The following is a 12,287-nucleotide window of genomic DNA, read 5'->3' as shown; positions in this document are numbered from 1 at the left end:
TGTGCTTCTGTATTCTGAGCGTGTCCTTGCGCCGTCCTGGGGTCTGCGGCCCAACCTGTGTTCGGCTCATGAGACTTATGCTAAGCGGGCCGGCTGTGCGCGCCCGTGTGCCGTCCTGTGTGGGGAACGTGTGCTCAACGCGCGCGAGGTACCTGTGCCCGTCTAGCCAAGAGTGCGCCGCGTGCGCGAGCGGGTTTCCGGGACGCCACAGTGGTGGGGGGCGGCTCTGTGAGGGGCGGGGGTCACCGGGACTGGACGGCGCCGGCCCCGTGCGCGCGGAGGCGGGGGCGGGGGGCGGGGGCCGCGGGGGGGCGGCGGTACGAAAAGGGCGGCGCGCGCGGCGGCGGCGGCAGCTCGGCGGCGGCGGCATTGGAGAGCGCAGCGCGCAGCCCTGTGCAGCCCTGGCTTTTCCCTCGCTGCGCGCCCGCGCCCCCTTCCGCGTCCACAACCAGAAGTCCAGCGCGGCCCCCGGAGCAGGACCTGCACCTACGCCGCTCCCGGGACCGCGACCCCGGCCGCCCCGCGATGACCGCGACCGCAGCCCTCCTGCCCGTCCTCTTGCTCCTGCTGGCCTCCGGCCACAGTGCCCATGGTGAGCCCCCCTGGCGGCCTGGCTCGCGCCCCCTCTGGGGATGCCTGCGACGCCCCCCGGCCGCCGGGTGCCCTGCGCGCCCCGTCCCATGCGCCCCAACTCCCGGCCGTCCTGCCTAACCCTAAGCCCCACGCTGTGCTTGCCTCGCCCTCTCCGCCACTCTTGCATGCCAAGCCCGGCCCTGGGGGTCCCGGGGAGAGGGGAGCAGGTGAGCTGTGGGACGCCCCCAGGCCCTTCCCGCCCCGCAGAAGTGGCGCTCGAGGGGTGTCGGTGCGCTGAGACAGGAGGTATGGAGGGAAGAGGTGATGTTGGGCGTCCTCTGGGAAAAGGCTCTGGGGTGCAAGTTTGGGGGTCCTTATGTGCGCGTTGGGGTACAGGTCTGTGGGGGCAGCGAGGGGCGACTTGGCGGTCGTAGGCCCAAATTCGCAACGAGCAGCCCAGCCCCAGCCCCCCCCCTCCCCGTGTGGCGTCGTTCTAGGTGAGGGGCTGCGACACTTCTGTCTGCAGCAGCCATCTGTCTCTGCCTAGTGGGCCCCTCCCGCAGTGCCCCTCCCCCACTGCACCAGTGTTTACGGGGGAGGGGGCTGTCGGGAAAGCTAGGGAGCAGGTGGAAGTAAATGCACACAGTAGGCGCCTGTGAAAGTGTCAGAATATTTAACCAGGGTCGGAATTGCAGTCAGTCCTGCAAAACCATTGCGTGTTCTTTTCCTGTGAAGAGTGGGGGGTAGAGGAAATGGGGGATTTGATGTAGGTACTTGGCTGAACTGGGATGAACCTTCAAAAATGTCCAGATGCCTTACCTGTGAGCCACCAGGTGAACCTGTCTGGGATTTCTCAGAGATGAATATCCCAAAATCTGTTCCCCTTCTTATCTCACTTTATCAAACCCCAAAAGTGGGGGTTTGGCGCAGTGCCCAGGGTCAGAATCAGTCCATCCACTGTCTCCCCCATGCCCAGTCTTAGGACTTGAGGTTTCGTACTTTTGGGGGGGAGGGAAGTGAGATATCTGAGCTGCTCCTGAGGATGAAGCAGTGTTGTGTGGTCACTCGATGACCAAGCACGTGGCAGAGAGTTTTTCCTGAGTGGGTTGACATGAAATGCCTGCTGTGTGCCAGGCGGGTAGGGCCGTAGAGGGTTTGCGCTCCCTCGAGGGAGGCTGTGGTCTTTGCCTTGGCCTCTGGGGCCTGGTGGGATGAATGGTGTAACCTTTCTTGTGCCTCAGGAGCTGAATGCTTACCGGCCTGCCACCCCCAAAATGGATTCTGCGAGGATGACAATGTTTGCAGGTAATGGAGGGGGTGCCCAGAGGTCTCTTATGGGGGGCCAAGGCAGAATCCTGGGGCATCATGGCGTTAGGCAGAAAAAAGAGGGTGTCAGGCTTAGCCATTGGGCTGCAATAAAAAGCTTCGTCACTCCTGCAGGAAACTGGTGGGGGGAGTGAGGGGAGAGGACAGGGGCGGGGACAGCCATAGCTCCTATCTGCTTTCTTAGAGGGGGTGGCATGGAGCACCCCTCAGGATGACATCATTGCAGTCCACTGCGGCAAAACGCAGTGCTCTTGGGCTCTCAGGGGCCCCAATGTCTGCTCCTCAGACGGCCCTCTGCGTAAGCTTTTCCAGTCAGGTGACTGGTGTATGCTGCCTGAGACCCACTGGCCTGCCACTGTGCAGAGACCCCCCAAGGACCCCTGCTTCCACAGAAAGCAGCCTAGCCCCCTTGCCACCTGTACCCTTCCTCAAAGGTCCCCATCTTTATTCCCTCCCCACCCCCTGCAGGTGCCAGCCTGGCTGGCAGGGTCCCCTGTGTGACCAATGCATGACCTTTCCTGGCTGTGTTAACGGACTCTGCGTGGAGCCCTGGCAGTGCATTTGCAACGACGGCTGGGATGGGAACCTCTGCGACATAGGTTGGCACGCGCCCTGCCCTTGCCACCCCCGCCCCGGCCGTGCCCCCAGCCCCCTCCTCCCAGCCCGGTGGCTGCCTCCCTTCCCCCTCAAGCCTGATTCCAACGCACCTGTGCTCTGTATGCTAATGATCTATGTGGCAGGAGGCTCCTCACAAGTAGGGGACACCATTTTGCTCCCCTCTGCACCCCCAGCACGCAGCTCCCAGAGAAGGCACTGAGGGGTGGAATTAAGAGTCACGGAATAAACACGCACCCCACAAAGTGGAGCAGGTGGGGACCGCAGACCCCGGGTAACCTGCTTGCCCAGGTCGCTGGAGCTCAGGGAGTAGAAAGAACTGGGGTGGGGAAGGGGGGGTCTCAGAACTAAGACTCCAACAGACTCACATTAGGGACTGTCCTAAGGGGGCTGCAGAAAGCAAACAAACAAAGCACAGGGGCGGGTAAGGGAGGGGCGGGGAGGGGTCCTGGGCCGAGGGCTGGGCAGCAGAAGCCGAGCCCGGCCCGGGGGCTGCTGCCGATGAGCTCAGGTGTCCGGGGAACCTGGGGAAGGCCGGTAAGTGGGGACAAGGTGGATTGGTGTTATCTGTTGATTCCATTAATTCAGGCAATCTTTGTCCTCCATTACCCTGAGCAATTGAGAGCTGGCTCTCGCTGCGTTTTCAGGCCACAAACGTTCGTTTGAGCCCGTTCTCACTTGGCAAAACCTGCCTGGAAGCCTGGGCAGAGACTGAAGTCCTCGAAAAAATAAAATAAAATAAACCCCAGCAGCCTCAACAGTGCCCAGGGGCCGCTGTCCCTTGCTCCCTGATGTTAGCAGAGACAGATGGGGAAACTGAGGCTCAGAGAAGCCAGAGGGTTTGCGCAGGGTGAATTCTCATCCGAGCTTCACTAGTGCCCTCCCTCAAGGAAAACCTGAGGGCAGCCAGCTTTCAAAACCGAGTCCCCCTCTAACATCTTGGATCCTTAACCCCCCCCGCCCCCCATGACTGTGACGCAGTTTTATTTGTCTGCAGCTGACTCATGCACGGGCCGGCTCTGCTGCCCTCAGTGCGTCACTGTCGCAGTGGCTCTGACTGGGAACCGGGGGATCCCAGAGACTCCCCATCTGGGATCGGAGCATTCAGCCCAGAGCCCATCCAGTTTGGCATCTAAGCCCAGGACCCCCCTTGGGGCTCCCAGACCGAGGCCCCCCTCCCCACTTGGTTGACAGAGGCTCTCAGGAGGCTGGGTGTCGAGGAAATGGCCCCCTGGGCAATTGAGGGCCCTCTCCTTTTTCTTTTTCCCCCCTTCTCTCTGGTCTTTGAGGCTGTCCCTGTGCCCATTTCTGCTGCTTCTCCAGGCATAGCCCCTTCCCCAGCCCCCTGGCAGCCTCCTCCTTGGGCAGACGCGGGCTTAGCCCCTGCTGATGAGGCTTGGCCCTGCAGGGACAGGAGTAGGGTGGTCAGCAGCCCTTCAGCCTAAGTTTCAGACTCCCGGGTGACAAGAGGGCTTGGGAGCCGAGGGTTAGGAGGCGCCTCTCCCTAAGGATAAAGCCCCTTTCTGCTTCCTGCCCCCAGCGGGGCTCCCAGGGAACCCCTAGCGGGCTCGGCTGGCTGCGTCCAAGTCCCTCCTCATTGACTGTTCGCCATCTCCGCTCCACGAGGGTGCGGGGTCTCTGCAGTGGAGGGAGAGTCTGTTCCGTGTGTGGACCCCTCCCCGCCATCTCCGCTCCACGAGGGTGCGGGGTCTCTGCAGCGGAGGGAGAGTCTGTTCCGTGTGTGGACCCCTCCCCGCCATCTGCCTTCACTTGCTGTGTCTCTGGTTGGCCCCAGCCTTCTGTTTGGTAGAAAAGCAAAGCTGAGAGGCCCCTCGGAGACCAGCCAGGGAGAGCCCCTCTTTTTATAAATGGGGAAAGTGAGGCCAGACTGGGGAGGGGCTGACCTCAGCCGCTGGCTGGGGATGGACCTAGAATGGGACCCTCCCAGCAGGCGGGGGCTGGGGTCTGCACTGTCAGGGCGCCCCCGGCCCAGGCTGGCTGGGGATGGACCTAGAACGGGACCCTCCCAGCAGGCGGGGGGCTGGGGTCTGCACTGTCAGGGCACCCCCGACCCAGGCTGGCTGGGGATGGACCTAGAACGGGACCCTCCCCGACAGGCGGGGGGCTGGGGTCTGCACTGTCAGGGCGCCCCTGGCCCAGGCTGGCTGGGGATGGGCCTAGAACGGGACCCTCCCCGACAGGCGGGGGGCTGGGGTCTGCACTGTCAGGGCGCCCCCGGCCCAGGCTGGCTGGGGATGGACCTAGAACGGGACCCTCCCCGACAGGCGGGGGGCTGGGGTCTGCACTGTCAGGGCGCCCCCGGCCCAGGCTGGCTGGGGATGGACCTAGAACGGGACCCTCCCAGCAGGCGGGGGGCTGGGGTCTGCACTGTCAGGGCACCCCCGACCCAGGCTGGCTGGGGATGGACCTAGAACGGGACCCTCCCCGACAGGCGGGGGGCTGGGGTCTGCACTGTCAGGGCGCCCCTGGCCCAGGCTGGCTGGGGATGGGCCTAGAATGGGACCCTCCCCGACAGGCGGGGGGCTGGGGTCTGCACTGTCAGGGCGCCCCCGGCCCAGGCTGGCTGGGGATGGACCTAGAACGGGACCCTCCCAGCAGGCGGGGGGCTGGGGTCTGCACTGTCAGGGCGCCCCTGACCCGGGCTGGCTGGGGATGGACCTAGAATGGGACCCTCCCCGACAGGCGGGGGGCTGGGGTCTGCGCTGTCAGGGCGCCCCCGGCCCAGGCTCCTTTGTTCAGCTTGTCCCCAGCTTGCCGAGCCAGGATAATGAAGTGTGTGAGACGGGAGGTGTCGAAAGGCGAGGGGAATGTCTCCGTGCTCATGGAAACGCACGCTGATGGGAGAGGGCTCCATCGTTCTGATTGTGCTGCCTTCCAAGGAGGCAGCTTTCTCATCATGGACCCCCTCAGTCCAGGACCTGAGAGCAGAGAGCCCACCTGGAGGTGGAGGCAGAGCCGGGCTGAACTAGGCTTCTTGGTCCCGATAGGGGCCTTCATGTCTCCACCCCCCCCCCGCCCCTCTGGGGTGGGCGGCAACAGGGCCTCTGGTGTTCCTGACGCTTGGGCCACACTCGTCTGCCTGTGGCAACCCCCTCCCCAAATCTTGAGTAGCTTGATGTGCACACCTGTCTAGGAGAGGCAGGTGTCAGGGACCTCAGCATACCTGGTGGCGGGGGGGGGGGGGAGAAGGTGTCTGCCACGGAGGTCACAGTGCTGGACTTAAGGGGTGACTTGGTCCCCCAGAAGAGGGGACAGGTGTCCTGGGCCTTTCTTTCCCAATCACCTAACACAAGGAAGCCCTTGCAGCCCCCTGAGCTGTTCAGGGTTTGTTTTTTTGTGGGGGAGGGAGTGTCAGTACACCTCCTTCCTCAGGACCCTACTTGGTGACCCTTGGCAGTGGCCACGGACAGAAAGGGCAGGCCCCTGGGAGTACCTTCCCCTCCACCACCTGGAGGGGTGCCTTCCTGCCTCCACCTGGAGGGGTGCCTTCCTGCCTCCACCTGGGGAGCTGGCCGTCCAGCCTCTGTTCCTGGCCGCCCCACCCCAGCCCCCAACCTCCCCAGAGCAGGGGATGGCGGGGACCTGATTTTCTTCCCCTCCCCCAGACATCCGGGCCTGCACCTCAAGTCCCTGCGCCAACAACGGGACCTGCGTGAACCTCGACAACGGGCAGTACGAGTGTTCCTGCGCCCCCGGGTTCTCGGGGAAGGACTGCGGGAGGAAGGACGGGCCCTGCGTGATCAACGGGTAAATATTCTCTCCATTGCGTCTGGTCTAATGAATGCTGCTTGTGATTTTTGCTTCACATCCCTAAAGACCCTTTTCAGCCTAATCTGGTTGGACCTGTCGCCAGACAAAAGACCAAGTAAGTGCTGGTCCGCAGCCCCCTTAAAGAGGGAGAAGGGTCATTTCCATAATTTTTTCAAACGATCCTGCAGGCGATTTCATATTCCCCTGCCGTCCCCAAGTCCTGGCCGGTGCGAACGGGGAACAGATTGGGACGGCGCACGGGAGCTTGGAGCTGTGTCATTTTCTAAAGGCAACATAAGAGATCGAGGGTTGGCAGGGTCCCAGGCTGTGTCTCGTGAACCCCACTCACCCTCCCTGGGGAGCAGGCTCCTGGCCCTGTGCAGTGGGCACAGCAGACAGGGTGGTCACTTGCCTCTCCTGCGCCAGGCGGCGCCAGGCTTCCTAGCAGAGCAGCCGTTTCTGGCCCCTTTGGGGCACAGCGGCGTGGATGGGGCAGACAAGGAGGCCGGGAGAGGACTCGGACAGAAGCGGCCATTCACCTAGAACCCAGCCCTGGACGGGGCGGGGCGGGGAGGTGCCCTGGGAAGGCGGAATGCCAAATCCGCTGCTCTCACCCCGGCATCCCAAGGTGGCGTGCCGAACCCTGGAGCTGGCTGGTGCCACAAACAGGCCTCGACGAGGCAGCGAGAGATCAGCACTCGGGAGGGAGGGGCGGGCATCGGGCACCGTTTCTGTTTATGAGCGAGAAGGGGACGTACCAAGCGAGGCCTTTACACGATTTTGCTTTCCTCTCGAACGGACTTGAACTAGTCTGTCGAAATTCAGCCCAGGGTCCTTGAAATTCCTCCAGAGCCCAGCTCCTACGCAGCCCTCGCCCCGAGTGGCGATGCTGGCTTCTTGTGCCCACAGACCCTTTCTTCCCTGGAGTTTTGGCATTTATCAGATGACAAAGGCCCTGCTCGTTTAAAAGCACTTACATTAAATGCTCCGTGTGCTCCCCTCTGAGCACACAGCTTCGGTCGGGCAGGCTGCTCTTGGGTGAGTGAGCTACTATTCACCGGCAGCACGGACGCGCCCGAGCCAGCAAAGACAGGCCACGTACTTCTTTCACTCGGAGAGTCCCCAAGGGTTTCTGCACAATGACCTGCAGACTCGCTCTGCTGAAAATAAAAGTAAAAATCATAATAGGGCGGTGATAGCAGGGGGAGACAGTCGGTGATGCCCCGTGCAGCTGGGCCTCAGCGGCCCAGGGACCAGGATAAAGGAGGGGCTGGCTCCAGCCCTGCGTTATCACTGACTCTGCCTCTCTCGGCCTCAGTTTACCCCACCAGTCCACTGGCAGGCCTCTGGTTGGAGCGGTGACGTAGAGGTGGGAGAGAAGATGGGCGTCAGGTCAGGCATGTTCCAGGTTCCATCAAGGCAGTGTGATGGGGCTGAGGTGCACACCCCACACAGGCGTGCAGCCAGGAGACCCTCGCAGGCAGGGGTGACAGTGTCTGGCACCTCCCTGGTGCCCCCTGGCTGGCATCACCCACTCACTGAACGTGCTCTGACCACCTGCCCCCTCACCCCGCCCCCCGCGCCCCAGCCCAGCACCACTGTTCTAGCCCTGCCCCCAAGGGACCTTGACCCTGTCCTCTTCTGTGCCACAGTTCCCCCTGCCAGCACGGTGGCACCTGCATGGACGACGACGGCCAGGCCTCCCATGCCTCCTGCCTGTGCCTCCCCGGTTTCTCGGGCAACTTCTGCGAGATCGTGGCCAACAACTGCACCCCCAACCCGTGCGAGAACCAAGGCATCTGCACCGACATCGGGGGCGACTTCCGCTGCCGCTGCCCCACCGGCTTCGTGGACAAGACCTGCAGCCGCCCGGTGACCAACTGCGCCTCCGACCCGTGCCTGAACGGGGGCACCTGCCTGCAGCACTCCCAGGTGAGGTTCGAGTGCCTGTGCAGGCCCGAGTTCACGGGCCCCCTCTGCGGCAGGAAGCGCGCGGCGAGCTCCCAGCAGGTCACCCGCCTGCCCAGCGGGTACGGGCTGGCCTACCGCCTGACCCCCGGGGTGCACGAGCTGCCCGTGCAGCAGCCCGAGCACCACATCCTGAAGGTGTCCATGCGGGAGATCAACAAGAACACCCCGCTCCTCTCCGAGGGCCAGGCCATCTGCTTCACCATCCTGGGCGTGCTGACCAGTCTGGTGGTGCTCGGCACCATGGGCGTCATCTTCCTCAACAAGTGCGAGGCCTGGGTGGCCAACCTGCGCTACAAGCACATGCTGAACAAGAAGAAGCAGCTGCTGCTGCACTACAACAGCGGGGAGGACCTGGCCGTCAACATCATCTTCCCCGACAAGGTCGACATGACCACCTTCAAGGAGGCGGCCGAGGAGGAGGAGGAGGAGGAGGAGGAGATCTAAGCAGTGTCCCCACGTCCCAGCCGCCCCACCCCCAGACCCCGTCCTCGTCCTCGGGGTCCCGCAGAGCTTACTCTCGCTAGCCTAGCCGCGGCCTGTTCTAAGCTGTCTTTGTGGTGGAATTTGCTAGCTCCCGTGTCAAACCTGGTGAACGCTGCTCCCCTCTTCCTCTCTCCGTGTTGTTAACTGTGTGACCAGCGCAATGCTAAAGCAAACCTTCTCCTCTCTCTTAATGCATGATAAAAATAATAATAAGAATAAGAATTTCACCTTTGAATGAGTATAAGAGATATGTCCTTCTCAACCCTTAAATTTTTTTTCCCAAAAAAATCAAAAAGACAAAAAAAAAATAAGGTAACAAGTGCCAGGACTCGGTGCCGACGTCCCTCTCCGAGGGGTCTCGGTCACAGGGTCCTTGTTAGTGACCTTAACTGATCACTGTGAAAAGGGCTAACACTCTCTTCGTTTGTTAATTCTCACACGCCACATCCGACCCGCACTCACTTCAGCGTCCGGCGTCACAGTTCCGAGATCTTTGTGATTGATGAGAAACTTCGCAGAGTGCAGCGGCCGTGTGTCAGGCAGAGAGCGCCCCGGGTTGGCTGCTGGAGGGGCTAGGACCTCGTCCCAGCCCTGCCACTAACTCGCTGTGCCATCCTTGGCGAGTCCCTTTCCCCGCCCTGGGCCCGCCTTTTCGCCCTTCTCCACGGAGGGGCTTGAATACAAAACTGACCATCAAGGTCCTCTCCTGTCTAAAACTCTGAATTAGCAACGATGAGGGGGCTAAACCAAAACTGTCCCTAAGTGCAGTCTCCAACGTGGGGAGCCTCCTGGCTCACGTCCTACTTGGGGACAATTGGCCTCTCTGATTGGGCTGGAGTTGCCCCTCAGGCAGCCCCACCCACCCAAAGCCCCCCAACACTCTGCCTACCTCCCACCCTATAAATTAACGATGCCCCTTGAAATTTAAATGCACCTTGAACCGCAAGTGCCCCTGGCGAAATCTGAGCAGCAACACAGCCCTCACCAAGGTTTTCACAGGGTTTTAGTGGAAATTGTCGCTTGTGGGGCACGTTTTCTCGTGCTGTGGTTGGAAGTCTGACCAGGCCTGGTCGACACAACCACGGGCCTCGTTTGTGTTGCTGAGTTAATAATCCTCAGATCCTGAAAGACCTAGCCAGTTTCTGAATCAGGAATTTGACTTTTTTAAGAAGAGCATCTCTATTTTTTGGCTAACACAGAAGGAAACAGGACACAGATCTGTTTAGCTGCCCAGCTCCTTAAGGGGTCGGGGTAGGTAAACGGCCCTTGGGTACCAGATAGGACTATTTTGCTTCTTAAACTATTCGGATAGGAATTGATACTTTTGACGTTTCTTGAGTATTGCCTGCCAGTTGTTTACCTTGCTTCAAGTGACACCATCATCATCATCATCATCATCATCTCGGTCTTCACATCACCTCACACACCTGCGTCACCGTCGTCACACAGCCGTGACCCTGTCACCCTCGGCCTCTGGACTCCCAGGGCCCGGGATATTCTCATTCAGAGTCTTGTCATCTCCCCCAAACCCCCATGTCCTACCCAAGCCATGTCACCATCATTCCCAGTTCTTCATCATCCTAGCCCCAAGATCCGACCCTTGGCACCTCGTCCCTGACAGGTGACACATTATCCCAAAGTCCCATCTCCCCCTTGCCAAGCCCCTCCCATCTTCAACCCAAATCCCACCCCCCAGTTTAAACCTGCCCTTCCCCCTCTTCCCTCCCCACAGTTCTCCCTCAATCCCCAAAACCATGTCACCATTACTGCCACCAAGATCACCACTGCCAAGCCCCCTCCCACCCCAAGTTCCTATTGCCGCCCTCCTGCCCCTCCCCTTCCTCACCCCCACCTCCTCGGACTCCCGACCCCGTCTCTGATAACCCCTGCCCCAGGCCCTCCTACCCCCCAAGTCATTCAAATCACCATCTCATCTCATCTTAAGTGTAATAAAAAGCTTAAAAAAGCAAAAAAAAAATGAACTGTTGGCATGTGCCAGGCAGGTGTCCAGCACCCGCCTGGCCTCTCTCACGTGAGACCTTGGTTGAGTCCGCTAACGGTTCTGATCCTCAATTTCCCCAAAGCTGAAATTCTGAGATTGGACAAAATGATCAAATTCTCTGCTCCACCTTTTTGAGCTTCGTGCTGCAGAGAACAGCCTTGTGCCCCTGGTGACAAGGAAAAGACACCCCGCTAGTTATCCTTGACCCCAATCCTCATTGGTTCACCCATCCATCCATCCACCATTTATCTGATCAGGAAGCATTTCCAAGTACCTGCTAAGTGCCAGGCAGTGTGCCGGGAGCTACGGGTCCCGCAGGATGAGAGGCAGTCTGGGAGGGGAGTGGACACCCGGTGTCCCCAGGGAGCCCAGCACGGTGCAGGTAGAATGCCGTGGGAGCAGCGGAGCGTCCTTCACGGACGGCTCCCTTACCGCCTGACCATCTCACTCCCCACGTGACCAGTTCTCTCTTTCCCAGCACCGACGGGGCCGCCCCGCCCAAATCCCACAGCGCCCGTGTGGGCACATCCCGCCAGATCAGAACAGGGTCAGCGCCTCACCGCGGTCCTCACGGCACGCAGATACGGTGCCTTCTATCTCTGGGGTAACCAGATTCTGCTGAGAGTGTCGGGACTTTTGGCTGCCCACCCACACCCCGCGTGTGTTTGGGTTAGTGTGTAGTTTACGTTCAAAGGGGAAGTTCAAAAAATAGCTGTCAGTGACATGATCACCAATTCGGCCCCAAAAAACGGAGAGAGAGGAGTAGGCGTGATTATCTTCTTGTAACCCAAAAATTTCAAAAATGTCAACTGCGCTCTTTTTTAGCTTTCCCTGTTTACTTACCCAGACGTGCAAAAATTGTTATTAAAAAATAAAAACCCAAGGGCTTGTTCATGTGTCTCTGATGTGTCGTGTGTGCCAGGGCTACGCTTCCACCTTCCCACGGGCAAGAGGGGTCAGGGGCCCACCCTCTGGCCTGATCCAGCCCTTTCCCTGCGCCAAGGGAGCCCCAGGCCGAGGGCGAGCCCACCCACCCCTTCCAGACCACACTCCGTGCTTGCAGCCCGGGAATTTCCTGCCCCACTCAAGGGGCCTGCACAGACCTCTCCTCTGTGTCTGTTCTCAGAATGGTGGCTGTCTGTGGGTGGTGTGGGGGGAGCAGGGCATGAGGATGGGGGGAGGGGGCAGGGGGCAAGCCAAGCCCTCTCCACACAGCCCAGGGCCAGCTCTCTCCAGGACCCAGGTTCTGTCCAGAACTCCAGGGCTGGCGAGATAGGGTCTAAGATTCCACACTGGCCCCTGGCCCGCCAGGACTTGGTGGAGGTGGAACGGTCCAGGTGTTTGATACTTACTTAGGGGACACGTCGCCTTTAAACAGTGGCACATGGGTCTACAGGTCCCCCTTATTCTCCTGACTCAGGCGCTGTACACGTTGGGAAGGACCCACCTCTCTCCTGTTCTCTCAGCTCAGTACAGACTCCCTTTCTGGGTCCCCTGGAATGGCTGACATTGCCCCTGTGTCCACCCTGGAGGGGTCATCCAGAGC

General features: G+C 60.6%; 1 protein-coding gene across 1 annotated transcript; it reads left to right on the top strand.

Annotated features, from left to right (window-relative positions):
• Nucleotides 1-357: 357 nt before the first annotated feature.
• On the top strand, nt 358-9,506 carry DLK1 (delta like non-canonical Notch ligand 1). Its single transcript, XM_066274585.1, has 5 exons — nt 358-592; nt 1,815-1,878; nt 2,368-2,498; nt 6,141-6,282; nt 7,938-9,506. Exons 1-5 carry the CDS (start codon nt 526-528, stop codon nt 8,698-8,700), a joined length of 1,167 nt encoding a protein of 388 aa, XP_066130682.1. The 5' UTR covers nt 358-525; the 3' UTR covers nt 8,701-9,506.
• Nucleotides 9,507-12,287: the final 2,781 nt, after the last annotated feature.

This window comes from Saccopteryx bilineata, chromosome 4 (assembly GCF_036850765.1).
Source record: "Saccopteryx bilineata isolate mSacBil1 chromosome 4, mSacBil1_pri_phased_curated, whole genome shotgun sequence".
NCBI classification, from domain to species: Eukaryota; Metazoa; Chordata; class Mammalia; order Chiroptera; family Emballonuridae; genus Saccopteryx; species Saccopteryx bilineata.
Note: the sequence above shows the minus strand (reverse complement) of the source record. Positions and strands in the feature narration are given on the sequence as shown.

Excerpts from the sequence above, each read along its gene's own strand:
- DLK1 (XM_066274585.1), top strand. The coding sequence starts at position 526 with ATGACCGCGACCGCAGCCCTCCTGCCCGTCCTCTTGCTCCTGCTGGCC. Across the intron at positions 593-1,814 it reads CTCCGGCCACAGTGCCCATG|GAGCTGAATGCTTACCGGCC; the intron begins GTGAGCCCCCCT and ends CTTGTGCCTCAG. Across the intron at positions 1,879-2,367 it reads GAGGATGACAATGTTTGCAG|GTGCCAGCCTGGCTGGCAGG; the intron begins GTAATGGAGGGG and ends CACCCCCTGCAG.